Source organism: Cynoglossus semilaevis, chromosome 8 (genome assembly GCF_000523025.1).
Source record: "Cynoglossus semilaevis isolate Cse_v1.0 chromosome 8, Cse_v1.0, whole genome shotgun sequence".
NCBI classification, from domain to species: domain Eukaryota; kingdom Metazoa; phylum Chordata; class Actinopteri; order Pleuronectiformes; family Cynoglossidae; genus Cynoglossus; species Cynoglossus semilaevis.
Window position 1 is genome coordinate 12,833,672 of NC_024314.1, and position 15,384 is coordinate 12,849,055.

Here is a 15,384-nt window from a genome sequence, read left to right on the forward strand (position 1 = left end):
CGGTTTTGCTTTAATGTTTAGTTCACAGGGGGCGTTAACAGCTTTTTTCCAGTCAACTTTATTTCACTTCACTCCTTATAGAGAAGTCATCAGAGACTTTAAGTCAGTTCTCAGCTTTAATGAATCTACCCAAAGGTGACCTACACTGCCACCTTTTGGCAACTTAATGGTACGACATGGTACTTATCACAACCAGTACTCTATGCAATATAAATGTTATATACACAGTATACACACAGTAAAAACCCTGCGTACAGATTGCTATACATGATCAGACTATGAACTGATGTGTAATACCAAAAATAATATTCAATTCATCAAATTAATAATTGATGATATCCTACACGTTTATTGTACTACTTAATGTCTTGTTTCGTAAAAACAAAGGCGTCTGCTGAAAATGGTTATTTTTTTTTATTTTTTTTTTCACATTTAGCTTCTGGATCCAAGTCTCTCACGTCGCCCTTGGCCATAATTAGAAGCTCAGCTGCATTTGAAGTCATCAAATACTTACTGCATGTATCAGGGTTTAAATAGTGCATCACATTACCAGCACGGTGTCTGTTTCACAACACATTGAATGTCTGGTTAAAGGTCCCAGGACCTGTTTGTGTTCTGTCAAAAAAAAAAAAATGCCACGATCATAATTCTCTAAGTAGTGATTCAAGAGTACGTGAAACTGAACAGACAAACAAAGTACTATCAAAGTGCTCAAGATGAATCCTGGTACTTTTTTGTGGAACTTGTGCCTTGCTGTGGTTCCTGGTCAGACCTGTGTGTACTCATTATTGTAACGCCTGCTCTCTGAAGACACATTTCAGCCACAAACAAATGGGAACTCTAAGCATTAGAATTAATGTTCAAGGAAGCAAAGGCCTCTTGTTTACGAAGGATTCCTATGGTGTCACACCAATTAGGTCATGTGACTTTATGCATTTTTAGGCCTCTGACATGTGAGAAAGATAAAAGCTCAGTTGACTTCTGGTTTTGCTGAATGCCCTCCTTATCCAAAAAAACCTGGGCTTCATCCTTGGACCATCAGTAACATTTTTTTAGATTGGCTCAGGTTTGACAGGAAATGTTGTCATCTTTTCACCACAGGTTTGTGAAAAAATGGCAAGTGGAAAAAATGCAGTTCTATTCTATATAAAGACATTGAATGATGATGCAAATGAGTCTGGCCTCACATGGAAAAAGTTCCTAATGTTCATGGTCATTGTCTCCAGGTCTGTCAGCAAGACCTCAGGTACAAAAATGGTGAGCTCCACAACGGTCTTTCTTAGCGGCTGAAAAAAAATTATATTCAATCTGGTTTCTCAAAAACCTCTGTGAAAATAAACATAAAGTACTTCTTGAACCTGTCTCCAGTTCCTGGTTCTAGTTCCTACCGTGGAACCACCTTTTTTCTCCCACGGATCAGTCATGTGTTACCATGGTAATACTGTGTCTGCGGTTTACTCTAAATCAGCTTAAGCAAAACTTCTGAAATGTTCTTCATATTTTTCTATGGAATTTTAGTTTCTTTTTTAAAGACAAAAAAATACAGAATCAGAGAAAAGAAGGAAGTTGATTTTTTTTTTACCCTGAGGCCAGCAGGGGAATTTTCTGGTCCAACCTTTCTGTGGTAAAGAATGTAGTCTGGATTAGAGATTAGGATGTGGGGGGTTAAACATTTGGAGGGGAGGGGAACGCAGGTGATGGTCAGTTATTCTGGTTGCCAACTGGAGGAAACTCATCCTCATCGTCCAGACACACTGGGCCCTCGGCAAATTCGTGCTCTGGGATGACGTCGCCTTTCTGGGCTCCACCATCTTCAGAGTAACCTGAGAAACAGAAGGAAAGAAGGTGAGTGAGTGTGTTTTCAGTGTTTTACACCACGGTGCCTGACAATTGAAGTTTATAAAGCATTTTATGTGTTCATCAGTAACAAACTACCCATGAGAGCAGTGGAGGACGGTGGGGTTGAAGGAAGAGCCACGGTGGCAGCGTACGATTGGCTAGCCGGTGGAGGAGCAACGTCTTCTTGTTTCTCTTGTTCCTTCTGGTCCAGCTGCTCCTCACTGGAGTCAAACAGCCTGTGGGGAGTAGGCAGAGACTCAACAAGACAAGACCAGACCCACAGTGATGACACAGGTAAGGACCAGTGTTAAATGACCTGAACTGATGGGAGTTAAAGACTAGAACGTCACAAGTCACATGACCATGTTAATAAATGTGTCCAAAACAGTGGCCCTGATTTCCAGCTAGCCTGTTCTGAGCTAACTAAGCAATTCCATTCATGCTTTTCTAATAACAGGGTTCTATTTTGTAACTAGGTCCCAATTCAATTCGTTTTCATTTTGTCATAAGTGGACAGGTTTAACACTGCGAATGAAATGCTCTGTATTTTATGTAGTATATTTTACTTGATGGGATATTTAGGGACACAATCAGACTTTATCTACAGCCTGTGAGACAAAGCACTGGGCAAATGAATGACACACACACACACCTATGTTTCTGGACGAGGACACACTCGCCTCCATCCTGTGGGTCGACATTATAGATGTAGAGATTTCCGTCCGACGACGCCACCAACAGGCGTGGAAGCTTCTGAATCCTGAGTAAGAAGTAAACACACCACAGGTGAGTGGATAGTCGTGTGAGGACACAGGTCCAGGTTTTTGTCTCCTTGTCTTACGTGGCCAGAGCACAGATGTTCTTGAGACCGAACATGTTGAGGCGAACTGTGGCGAAGGCTCTGTCCTGATGCATCATGTCAGACACCTGAGCGGGCAGGTAGGTGCTGGCTGCCGTGAACATTTTACCAACATACGCCGACCAGGTGGGAGACTCATCGTCCTGACTGGAAAGATGAGTGAGGAGGAAAGATTCAAGTCAAAAAACAGCAGCATCCAAACTGACTTCACATACAGCACATTGTTATTGTACATCAGAAACAACAGCAGACTGCACTGCTTGTGCTGTACCTTCAGAAAAGATTCATCAAAAGTACAGCAGAAACGTCAGCCATGTCAGAGTAGAACAGTGTAAATCTGTCTAACTGCTCGAAGAACCTTTTTAATCCAACTCCCCAAAAAAGGCAAAACTTTGAATTTAAATAAAAAATTCTTCTCTGCAAAATTACATTTTTATCACAATTAATTGCTGTAATGCACAAAAGTCAATGGTGAATTTAAATGTAGTGTGAATTCACTCACTTTTTACCTTTGGACTGACAGAGAAGACTGTCGACATCCATTGATGACAGATGAATTTGCCAATTCTTTGACACTGATTTGTTTGATAGGGGAAACAGAGAAAAATAGTTCACCTGGGACTGTGCTGCTCCAGTTTGAAGATATGGACCGTCTCCGTGTTACTGGAGGCACAGAGGAACTGGGCATCAGCGCTGAAGGACAGTGAGCTGATGCTGACATATCTGACGAAAGAACAAACAAACAGCATGAACCCCGACAGGATTACTCTGTGTTTGTTCATTTCTGATTCAACGTGAAGAAAGTCACTCTGACCTCTTCATCCCTCGTCTGAACTCAAACAGTCTCTGTCCTTCAGGTGTGTTGAAGACTCTGATGACTGTTCCCTGTGATGGAGCAGAACGTGAGGTTGGCTAGAATAGACTTCACAGTGTCAAGTCTAGTGTCAAGAAGACAGTAATTACTTACTCTCTCCGAGGCACTGGCCAGTTTGGAGCCAGAGGCGTTGAAGGTGAGGGCAGCAAGGGGGCTGTCGTGGGCCTGGATCAAGGTGACGGTGCTCTACAGGTGGAAATCAAAAGAGCATTTTAGTGAATTACTGAACACTGGAACGCTCTCACGTGTGGGTGATGATGCTGCTGTGTTGGTCTCACCAGGTTGTTTGCGTCATAGATGGTGATCTCTCCGATGGTGGCGCTGCCGGGATACGCCAGGTATGAGTTAGTGTGGTTCACTGAGAGAGCGCAGAGACCTACAAGGATCAAACATGTTTTAACAAACTGTTAGCTGTTTCTGGGCAAGCTTTTGATTACGTTTTTGGTTAGCATTTGAGCTAAACCTTCTATATCTTTGGTTTCATGTGAGTATGTGTAAAACTTGTGGTCAGTATTCGTTAAGGATGGTGAAACAGTAGAGAGTGAGTTGGAGGTGGATGAATTTCTGTGGCTACAGTTGGAGTAAGCAGCCACAATGACTTGTTCTAGTGTAAAATGTTCTATAGACAGTTCTAGTTCTACAGACTGAGAGTGTACCTGAAGGATTGGTGGGTGTGTTGAGCAGGGTCTTAAGTAGCTTCATGTCCTTGATGTTGTGGATGTAGATGGACTCCTCCAGACACACCACCAACCGCTGAAGAAACAGTGACACAGACATTAGTATGACAGCTCTCCCTAGTGGTGAGAAACACAAAGCTGCTCCACCTCCTGCCCCTCACCTGTCTGTTGAGTCTGACGGAGAGGATGTTGTTGGAGTAGCTGTAGTTGCAAATCTCCGTACCCTTCTTGAAGTGGTAGACGTTCATTCTCCGGGGCATGGATAGACTGACCACCACCACCAGGCTGCTGGAGAAGAGTCGCTCCACGATGTACACGTCCGGACATTCCACTGGAAGATGGACAAGAGTGTTCACTCAAACAGACAAACAAATACTTATTTTACATTGACGTACTGTATTGTTTGCCACATGTTCATGTGCTACTATCCTGATAATAAACCTCTCTAATGTCCTACCTCCTTCATGGATGCAGTCCAGCTTGTCTACAGCAGTGACTGAGAAGAGTCTGTATCCAGACTTGGTTCCCACTGACAGAGACCTACAATGGAGATTTTATGTAACTGTGCATCTTAACAGTGGTTTGGAGAACATGTGCAGGGTTACTATGTCTTAAATGTAATTCTGGAACTACACATATATACAACCAGAACAACTGCCCATGCAGATTTAAAAAGCAAATAAATAAGCCTCATACCACTTTGTAGTACCACAGTAGTTACGGTTACCATAGTTGGAGAACCACTACCCTTAAGTACTTACTATCCTGATTGGAACAGTTAATAAACAAACCCTTATCATTATTAAGTTCACAGAAACAAATATTTAATATTCGAATCATTATCTTATTATTATTCTAATCCAAATAATATATATTTGTATATATATAATTAATACGGACCAACTATTGAACCATAACATTTTTCATTTATTTGCCCTTGGCCCAAGGCCTAAGCGTATGGTGATAAAGAGTGTTTTTAGCTGTGTCACTTATTTTAATACAGCAGCAGATTTTCTTACTATTATTAATGATGTTGTTTTAATGAGCAACAGGCCGAGAAGATTAACACAGTGGCCTATTTCACTTACAGCTGCTCTAAAACTCCAAAGCAAGCATTTAACGCTCCTAGATTCAATCCTAGTTTAGATGGACAACGTAACATGTGAAATTAATTTTAATATGTAATAGGACTTCAATCAATAATGCTAAAGCAGCAGTTAGTTGTGTACAGGTGATTGAGTTTATGCTGATCTCGGTCCACAGGTCTCTTTACTTACGTGGTGTCCTGGTTGAAGGAGGCGCAGATAAACCCTCGGTCCACTTCGGGAACCTCCGCTATGTCCCGGGGTTCCATTCGATAAATGAGATTCGCTCTCCTCTCGCTGGCCTAGGTCGTAGGCCTTGGGCCCGGGTCGATCCCCCTGCTGCTTCCTCGAATCCAAACGCCACGCTCACAGTATTCTGAGTAGACGAAGGTCCAGGCAGACAGAGAAGACAGGCTCAGACTGGATACATCACACACTAAGTTAACGGTCCTAAACCGGAAGAAGAGAACGAAAACAAACCCGATTCTTTAACTGGACGTTTGATTATAACAAGTCGACAGTTTTATTATTATGTTATTAACTTTCTATATTCATACAGCAAAACAAAAACAGCTGATGGGAGGATGCGTCACCCTTAGATGCGTCACCATTGGCCGGCACGTCCTGGTCGATTCGTCCTCTTCCGCCATTTGCAGTCAACGAGCTTTTCAGAACTGTACCTTGATTGGGTGTTACAGCTGTCAGTAAACGTTTAAGCATTAGTTCAAAGATGAAGGACGTTGATTGGCTACTTCTACCGTCAGTCTTGACACGAGGACTTGTTTTGATAATTTCATTGGTTTAAAAAAAAGCGCATAAGCGTCAACAACCTCAAATACGGAAGTAGGATCAAGTGTTTTCTGGCCTTATATTTATTCTGGTAAATACGTCTCTAATGCTCATTTAAACATAATTTGTCTTGAGTCTCTTTCAAAGGAAAAGGGGAGACAAATTCAATGAGTAATATGCAAAGCCACAAGAACGAATAAGATTTTCAGTATTAGTTTGTGCCATTAGGCGTCACAACACTGGTGTTTTATGCAATGTAAAAAAATATAAAATAATGAAATATATGGTTAGAATTTGGATGAATGCTAGCTTAATGATAGCAAACCATAAGCTAAGCAATCAGATGTTAATTAACAATGTTGACAACTTTCCTTAGTTAGCCCTTTTGAAATTATCTTATAATGAGATAAAACGATAGATCTACACCATTGATAAAATTAATGTTCTTGTAGGCTAGACAAAATGTGTATTTTGTATTGTATTGAATGGAAACATTGTAAGGCTTCAAAACCAAACATCCAAACAACAGGGTCTAGTGTGTAACACCCTGTCATAAATCTCGTCTAAATTACATCTAAGTTGTTTAATGTACAATTGCCTTAATGGGGGAGAATTATATATTTTTAAAATGCAGTTCAGTTTTAAATTTCCATCCAAACTATTTCCTTGACGTCACAAGTGTCGTGTCGACCCCTTTAAGGTTGCCCAGGGTTACTGGCTCACATGTCAGAACGAGGAGAATTGACGTCACTGCCAGTCGCTGATTGGCTCGACTACGTCACAGGCAGACACCGATTGGCTCTCTGTCGTATCCGGTGGGGCAGCGGTCCAAGGCTGGGGGGAAAAAAATCGAAGCGAGGAGGATCTGGTAACGGTACGCTTCTAGAAAAAAAAAAACATCCATCCCGAGTCACCACAGAAGGACTCGGCAGAATTTTTCTTCCTTTGTCGTGAGTATTTTTCGATTCGTTTTTACAGCGAAGCTTTTGTGGTTGTGCACAGGAGAATTTCCTCCGTCTGTCGTTTGTTTATAATAGAAGTCAAGATGGCGTCATTAGAGGAGAGAGACCGATAGAGATTTGCCTTTGCACCCAGCTAACAGGCTAACTGCGAAGCTGAATACGCTTCACTACACAACGCAGTTCGGAAATATTAGACTGAACGCTCGCGTATTTAGTGTTCTTTTATGTTTGCGTGCATATTTTGCTAGTATTTGCTTACTGATACGTTCAATTTCCGCACTTGTCTCCCCGTTGTTAAGTAACTTGGCTGCAGCCTCCACTAAAGCCTCTCTGACCTAGACCGTGCCAAACACAGGAAATTACCTTCAGGTTGGCTCCAAAACTAAAACATATTCTATATAGTTTGTATATGTAAGGATATTTATTAGTAGATAATTGAGTATTTTTGGCTGTTACTTGTTATGCAGGGTGATCAATGCATTTCAGCATTTTCATGTCATCAGAAATGACAGCTCGCTTTGACAGAGGAGGCGATGCTGCAGCAAAGGATTTTACTTGAATAATCAACATGTACTACTTTATTCTAACGTGTTTATATTTTATTGCTGCCATTTTGTACAACATCTAACAATATTCGTGTTCCAACATGCATATCTATATATATGTTATAGTACAGTATAGTACGGGCCAGATAGTCTGTCATTACACAAATATTTGAAAGTAATGGGAATGGATTGAAGTGCTTTAGACATGCTTAAAACCTTAAGTGATTGTTAAGCCACTGTTTTATTGATTACCAATGTCTAACATAACTATAAATGTTTTTTTTAATATGACGGCTCATCATCATCTCAGCTACAGTGTAGGTTACACATATGTTCAATGTACATTTCCAAAAAAGTAAATAATAGCTAATAGCTACAATCTAACTTAATAATCTCTAAAGTATATTCTATTTATTATTTTCTATTTTTTTTATTATTATCACTCAAAAGAATTTTTTCCAGTGAGGCCTGGTTAATTATGACAACAGTTTTTCGGATTGTCCATTACTTGGACACAGTGTCTTTACGTGGGGTAAAATGTACCAGTTGTTACTCCCGCAGAAGGATCGTATCAGAACAAGTCTGCCAACTTTCAGCCACAAGTGTGGTTTGGTACATAAATAAAGGTACATAATACATAAAGGCACATCTTTGATAACCTTCTGTAATCAGTGTTGGCCTCTGCAGGGCAGAAATGATCCCAATCCTATTATACTGATACACGGGCAGGAACATGGTGGACTGTCTGTTGACTGTCTACTACTGCTGCTCATCTGAAAAACACATGTTGGTTACAGACACAGGATGTCAGTTCAGGCCTGCAGAAACACAGGCTCATCAGATAATCTGCTATCTGTCCAGCTGTTTTGCACAGCCACAGTGTTGTGGTTTGAAGTGATGGAACCACGTGGATGTGCGGTGGCTTTAATGCTCATGTCTTCAGCTGGTCAAGCTGGTGCAGCTCTTTTAAACTGTTTGATGGTGAAATTAAGTGTATCTGTTTGCTTTTTAAAAGTAAGAGATGTTTGAGTGTGTGTGTGTCCATNATATATATATATATATAGGTGTACATATACATCTTATATTACAATAGATATAACTTAATTGATCCACATGGTGGAAATTGTTGATATGTTGATATATGTACACACACATACGTGTGTCAGTTTCTGACAAACTGCTTCTTTCATAGAAATTCAGAATTGCTTTGGCTGAATTAATCTACCTCACAAATCCCACGTTGTTATCTTTAGTGCTCGTCAATTGTGACCACATCATATGACCACTTTTCACTCCTTGCGCTCAGAAGCACTAATGGAGCCAAAACAACACCCCAGCCCTTGGAGCTTTCTCACCCCGACTCTATTTTTCTCACATTCTCCTGTTTTCTCGCCATCCTTTTCTCACTCTCACACACAGGCAGACAGACACACACTCAGTCTTCTCAGCAAATCTGTTCTGTTGGCTGCTAATCTGAAGTCCTGTCCACTCCACACCCTCCCCTGCCCCACTGCTCTTCTTCCTTATTCTCCACTTTCTACAGTACAAAAACTAGAGGTCGCAGAGCGGCGTGGCACTTGTCGTCATGGCTTCTGGAAGTACGAACAGCGACGAGGAGCGGAGCCTGAGGGAGTGCGAGCAGTACGTGCAGAAACACAACATTCAACAGCTGCTGAAGGACTGCATTGTCCAGCTGTGCACCTCCAGGCCCGACAGGCCCATGGCCTTCCTGAGGGAGTACTTTGAGAGGCTGGAGAAGGTTTGTGTTTGTGTTATTGGAACTTTTTTTTAGGTTGTCCTAACCCGCTAGAGGACAGAAAGAAAGGAAATCATTATACGTTGAAAGCTGTGGAGCATCGTGTACTCTCATGTTTACCACGTGGTTACTGTGGTACAGGACAGCCTTTATTTACATAATCACAAACCGACACATTTCTTCCTCTTTATCTCATCCATGTGTCAGTCTGCTCTCTTCTTCATTGGTGTTTCCATCACAGAATTCTTTGTCTATAGGAGGACCTTTGTCACCAGGTCACAAGTGTTAGAAAATGAAAAAAATACTGAATGACTACTTTACAAGTAATCAAAAATAAAAAATAAAATGTTTTATTGCCTACTTGAATACACACATATTGTGTGTTGAGTTTTAAATCCTGATAGTGTTATAATGATTATGTTCTTTTCACCTCACAGACTTTTGTTTCCTTTTCATTTCAGGAGGAGGCCAAACAGATTCAGAACCAACAGAAGGCCAACGGTTCCCGTTCAGACTCCCGTGATGAAGAGGTGTCTCCTCCCATGAACCCAGTGGTAAAAGGTCGCCGGCGGAGAGGAGCCTTCAGTGCAGAGGTTTACACAGAAGAGGATGCAGCCTCATATGTCAGAAAGGTAAAAAAACCTTAGAACTGAAGATGTCCTGGGCAACACTGCCCCCCACGTTGTCCAGTGGTACTGCTAATTTTCATGCATAACTGTTTAAAAAAATTGCTATATTACACATGTGACAAAATCAGTGTGCTTAAAAGTTAACCATGAATCAGACTTTAGAGTCCCATCTGCTGGCTCAGGCAGTAGTCAAATAAAATTGGTGGACTGAGTGATATCACATCTGCGCATGTGTGTTGTCTTCTAAGGTTATTCCAAAAGACTACAAGACGATGGCAGCCTTGGCTAAAGCAATTGAAAAGAACGTTCTCTTCTCCCACCTGGACGATAACGAGAGGAGGTACGTGTGAAGAACAGGCTGTCAATGAAAGGCAGGGATCTTTGTGCAGCTGTTTTATCAGTTTCTTTCTGTTCTGTCTTCACAGTGACATCTTTGATGCCATGTTTCCTGTTACGTACATTGCTGGGGAAACCGTTATACTGCAGGGTGAGGCCATATTTTGTGTTTTGAAGAAAGTTCTCAAAATGGATTAAAGTAGTTGTTAATGCTGTTATTTTAACACACAGGTGACGAAGGCGACAATTTCTATGTCATCGACCAGGGAGAGATGGACGTGAGTGTCTGATTCTCAACAACAGCGTTAAAAATATGACTTTTTTCTGATTGTTTGAAACACCGTTTTCCCATCATGCTCCTCCTCCTCCAGGTGTATGTGAACAACGAATGGGTGACCAGCATTGGAGAAGGAGGCAGCTTCGGAGAGTTGGCCCTGATCTACGGCACCCCGAGGGCGGCCACTGTCAGAGCCAAGACCAACGTGAAGCTGTGGGGCATCGACAGAGACAGTTACAGGAGAATACTGATGGTGAGGATGGAACTGCCAGTGGCAACTCTGTGTCCCCATGATGGCGCTCTAGACTTGGATTTGAGTGGCATCTTTATATTCATGCAGTTTAACTGACACACACGTGGTTGTCTTGACAGGGAAGCACTTTGAGAAAGAGGAAGATGTACGAGGAATTCCTCAGGAAGGTGTCCATATTAGGTGAGTCCACCACAGAGATGGTTCTGTTAGATGGTTCTGTTATCACTGTTCCACCTGTGTCTGTCAGTGTCATTTTGTTTTACATTCAGACTGAAGAACAGCTTGTGTTTGGTGCTGAGACTAAAATAAACTGATAAAAAATAAAACTGATTAAAAATATCTCACATAACAAACAAAAAGGTGTTTTGTGTGTGTGTGTGTGTTGTATCTCTGCCTTCTGTGTGTGTGTGTGTGTTTTTTGTTCAGAGTCTCTTGACAAATGGGAGCGTCTCACAGTCGCCGACGCATTGGAACCTGTCCAGTTTGAGGACGGACAGAAGATTGTTGTTCAGGGGGAGCCAGGAGACGAGTTCTTCATCATCCTAGAGGTACAAACACACACATACACACACACACACACTCCCCAGTGTTTCCTCACAGTGGTCTCCATGTGTTGTTCAAGATCTGGTTTTAGTTTCTGGCCCAGTTTTAATCAAACAAAACGTTGCTCCATTGGTGTCTTGTTTGAACTTGCACACACCCTCTTGTGGTCACAAAAGAGGCTGCCGCACTCCTGAGGTGCTACTAAAACAAACAGGTTTAAAACAAGACACTGAACTTTAATAATGGGATAAATAAGTAAAAATAAAATGGAACTGAATCAAAAATCAGAAATTAATTGATTTTGTGTTTGTGTGTTTGCAGGGTTCTGCAGCTGTGTTGCAGCGTCGCTCCGAGAACGAGGAGTTTGTGGAAGTGGGCCGATTAGGACCATCTGACTATTTTGGTGAGAATCGTCTGACACTGGTTTTTTATTAGGTTTTCTCTGTTTGTGGTTCTTCTGTCAGGAGTTCGTTCAATCGACCTGTGTGTATTTCTTTACAAATGTAAATAGATTTTTATCCACATGGAAAACATTTCATAAAGAGTTGTGGTTGTTGATCAGTTCTGACATTGGTTCTTTTCTGGTTCTCTTCAGGTCTGTCAGTCTAAATGAATCCTTTAGGTTCTATTTTCCACTAAAATTAAGTGTTTTGTGCCATCCAGGTGAGATCGCTCTGTTGATGAACCGTCCTCGTGCCGCCACGGTGGTCGCCCGCGGCCCCCTGAAGTGTGTGAAACTGGACCGACCTCGCTTCGAGCGCGTCCTGGGTCCCTGCTCAGACATTCTCAAACGTAACATCCAGCAGTACAACAGCTTTGTCTCGCTGTCTGTCTGAAATCCTCACCCTCTCCTCTCCTCTCTGCTCCTCTTCTCCTTCTGACCCAGGGTCCACCAATGCAATTTGCTTTTTTTGTCACTTTCTTGCTCTTTTTCTTTCTCTTTCCTTTCACTTTTTTTCCTCTTCTCCCTCTTTGTTTTTCACACTGATCGTTTTATCGTTACCACCCGTCGGGCAGAGGTGACTTTTAGCCATTCACCAGCGCTTGTACCAGCTGCTGTTTGCTACCTTGTGGGCACAGTTCTGTCATGTTACCTATGTTATATTCTCTATGTATTTGCTGGTTAATAATGTTGTTGTTTTTTTTGTTTTGTTTTTTTGTTGAAAATGTTAAAAATAGGATTGTTATTAGATCTGAGAGACATTTGGGCCTCAGGCTGATGAGACAGGACAATCAACCTTTAGATGGCGCTCTTGGTGAATTTATTACAGATTTTATCTTTAGTTAAGGTATAAAAAACCTTATTTTATCCCCCCCTCTACAGTACCCTCTCCTGCGTTACACCCTATGACCATAAAAACAGTAGGGATGTCATCATCCACCATTGTGGCTCCTGATCCTGAGTTACTGTCAAAATATATACATTTTTTTCATTCATCTTACCTGCAGAAGTCATACTAACAACAGTAGTCCTCTGGTCAAGGGGATATAAATATACATATAAACATATAATATATAACACACATACCTATACAAAACATACACATTGGTACATATAAACACACATATGCATGTGTGTTTATATGTGTATGTATATATTTGTGTATATGTTCATATATTTATTTATACACACATATATACACACACAATAATCAGAAAATGGCTATAGAGTTAGTGTATAAAGTATCCAGCAGAGGGTGCTCTTTAGTGAAAGATGACAGTGATAGTAAGCGGTTGTGTTGTTGAAATCGAAAAAATAAAAAATGAGGTCCAGACTAATGTCAGGACTGTGAAAACACTTGAGGCCTGGATGAGGACATCCCTGCTGTACAGCATGGAGCCGAACCTAAAAACTGTGAAGAGATTAGAACTTGAAATTCTGTTTTGAGGTTATAGCTCTTGACATGTGACGCTTCACTTTTTGTTGATTTGAGGTCATTGGTGTCGCTTCTGCTTTTTCCACAAAAGAGCTTTTGTGACTTCAGTTTAATTGTGCAGCTACCAGGCTAGTGCCAAACCTTGATGACTATTGTTACAGAATGAAGACGCCATGGGAGTGAAGGGCGCACTCTTTTGCTTGGTTGATTATTTAAAGTTACAGACAGGAAGTAGCCCCCACTCACCCCTTTTTGCTGTCCACCTAATCAGTAGAATGACCGTAAAATAACTGGCTTGAGGGAAAAGAAGACATTAAGTAAGAAAGGACAGAGTATTATGTGTATCTCAGTATTCATTTTGTTTTAGTCTTTACCAAACGACCTGCTCACTCTCCTGCTATGGTTTATTCTAGTCTAGTTAAAACGGATCATAGCGCTACTACTACCATTGACTAAATAAAAAAATATATGGTTTGGAGTGATGGTGATCTTAAAAAAATATTTAAATATATATATATATATATATATAAATAAATATACGTTAAACTGTCTTTTGTAAACACTTATTTTTCCATAAATTCTATTTTAGGTGTCCAGTGCCACAGAGTAAATAAATGCTTCTTCTCAACAAAACAGTATATAATTGTATTGTGAATAAAATAAGTCATGGGTTAGAACTTTTCAAAGGGTTCATTACTGGTTTATTAAAGTGAAGTCGTGAGGAAAAATAAAAAACGGATTTGTGGATTTTTGAGGAAGTATTTATGTGTGGCAAGCAGACAACCGACGTCCGCAGATATTTATAGACAAACCGTTGTCTTATGTCGTTGCCCTCTTTGAAGCGGTGGCTGTCATGCCATCAGATTAGCTTGTGAGCTGTTCTCTCTGCTTTTTCAACATGATCTGCTGTGACTGGGAGCGTGAGTTTGATGGTTTGTCTGTCCAATATTTGATTTGATAAATCCCGGCTTTACTGCTTCTTGAGTATTTAGATGGTATACGATGTTGAATCTGTCGCTTCATTTCTGGTATTTCTGGTCTTCTTCACCAAATGGCACACTGTTGACTCTTCATTCCTGCCTCGTCTTTCTCTTTCCTTTGTTTCACTTGAACGCGCTTAGAACCGATTCTGGTGTCGACCGCAGGGTAATCAGGTTGGCAACGATCATTACCGTTGCCAGAAATGAGTGTATTTACATTACTGTCCATTTAAAGGAGAAGTCCAGCCGTTTGCAGAAGCTGTCACAGTTGTTCCCGGTTACACAGTTCTGTCAGGAGAAGAAAAACAAGGATGTGGACAAGGAAGTGTTCTTTCACTGTTTTTTGGCTCAGCTGATGCATAGCTGAGGTTTAGGGATGTACTGAACTCTTTACATGCTCAAAATAGTATTACTAGTGCTGCAACATGAATAATTGCTGTACTCACTGACTGTACTGAGTGACTGGGAACAGAAGTGCAGTGTGCTCCAATCCGTCTCCTTTAGGTCCATTCTCTTAATATTTTTCCTTCTGACCCTCAGGTTAAACTCGTTGATGTGGTGACATTCAGATTTGTGTGAATTAAACATTGCGTCCTGTTTCTTTCTGACTCTATTTTCAGAATAGACCGTTTTCGTGTAAATACAGTCGAGGCCGTTATCAGTTGTTGCTTCTTTATTTTTTTTGTCCCAGAATGATTTTAGCCACACTGCAATCGTCCCGGTTTGCCTTAGCTTTCCTAACCTGGGCTTTACAGTAGTCGTTGTCGTCGTCTTCGTCATGGTGGGTCACTCCTGCTAGCCCGACCTTCAGTGAGTTTATTAGACCTGCAGCCTTAGATGAAGTGCTGCAGGCAACCAGAGGACCATTTGTTTTTCTATTCTATACCCTGTGTTCAGTTTGACCTGTATGTGCAAAGATGTTTATCCTTTTGGTATAGATTGTTCCAGATGGCAGTTTAAGCAATAAAAAAGAGAAAAACCACAACGTTTTTGTCTCGTGTCTTTTTTTGATCTCTTTCTTTTTAAACTTTAATTGACGCAGAACTGCGAAACCTAAAGTATGTCTTAAAGTCACTTTTTGATAGACATTATATGGAGTTTAT

General features: G+C 41.0%; 2 protein-coding genes across 3 annotated transcripts; one reads left to right on the plus strand and one right to left on the minus strand.

Annotated features, from left to right (window-relative positions):
* Window positions 1-102: 102 nt before the first annotated feature.
* Window positions 103-6,016, minus strand: LOC103382375 (WD repeat domain phosphoinositide-interacting protein 1). 2 transcript variants are annotated; one of them, XM_008315153.3, is made up of 13 exons: window positions 5,928-6,016; window positions 5,527-5,784; window positions 4,707-4,789; window positions 4,411-4,580; window positions 4,229-4,325; window positions 3,851-3,948; window positions 3,666-3,758; window positions 3,513-3,583; window positions 3,314-3,421; window positions 2,681-2,845; window positions 2,492-2,599; window positions 1,936-2,075; window positions 103-1,823 (listed from the first exon to the last, which is right to left on the minus strand). In XM_008315153.3, exons 2-13 carry the CDS (start codon window positions 5,601-5,603, stop codon window positions 1,702-1,704), a joined length of 1,332 nt encoding a protein of 443 aa, XP_008313375.1. In that variant the 5' UTR covers window positions 5,604-5,784; window positions 5,928-6,016; the 3' UTR covers window positions 103-1,701. The 2 variants fall into 2 exon arrangements, with proteins under 2 accessions (XP_008313375.1, XP_008313374.1); XM_008315152.3 differs by having other exon boundaries at window positions 5,892-5,999.
* Window positions 6,017-6,922: 906 nt separating this feature from the next.
* Window positions 6,923-15,266, plus strand: prkar1ab (protein kinase, cAMP-dependent, regulatory, type I, alpha (tissue specific extinguisher 1) b). The gene is made up of 11 exons (XM_008315149.3): window positions 6,923-7,073; window positions 9,174-9,389; window positions 9,848-10,018; window positions 10,264-10,355; window positions 10,441-10,502; window positions 10,583-10,629; window positions 10,723-10,881; window positions 11,001-11,061; window positions 11,308-11,429; window positions 11,746-11,827; window positions 12,088-15,266. The coding sequence occupies exons 2-11, from the start codon at window positions 9,216-9,218 to the stop codon at window positions 12,258-12,260; spliced, it is 1,143 nt and encodes a 380-aa protein (XP_008313371.1). The 5' UTR covers window positions 6,923-7,073; window positions 9,174-9,215; the 3' UTR covers window positions 12,261-15,266.
* The last annotated feature ends 118 nt before the right edge of the window (window positions 15,267-15,384 follow it).

Coding starts and splice junctions, on each gene's coding strand:
- LOC103382375 (XM_008315153.3), bottom strand. CDS start 5,603: ATGGAACCCCGGGACATAGCGGAGGTTCCCGAAGTGGACCGAGGGTTT. Junction 4,581..4,706: donor GGACTGCATCCATGAAGGAG/GTAGGACATTAG, acceptor TCCATCTTCCAG/TGGAATGTCCGGACGTGTAC. Junction 4,326..4,410: donor CCGTCAGACTCAACAGACAG/GTGAGGGGCAGG, acceptor CTGTTTCTTCAG/CGGTTGGTGGTGTGTCTGGA.
- prkar1ab (XM_008315149.3), top strand. CDS start 9,216: ATGGCTTCTGGAAGTACGAACAGCGACGAGGAGCGGAGCCTGAGGGAG. Junction 10,630..10,722: donor TCGACCAGGGAGAGATGGAC/GTGAGTGTCTGA, acceptor CTCCTCCTCCAG/GTGTATGTGAACAACGAATG. Junction 11,430..11,745: donor AGTTCTTCATCATCCTAGAG/GTACAAACACAC, acceptor GTGTGTTTGCAG/GGTTCTGCAGCTGTGTTGCA.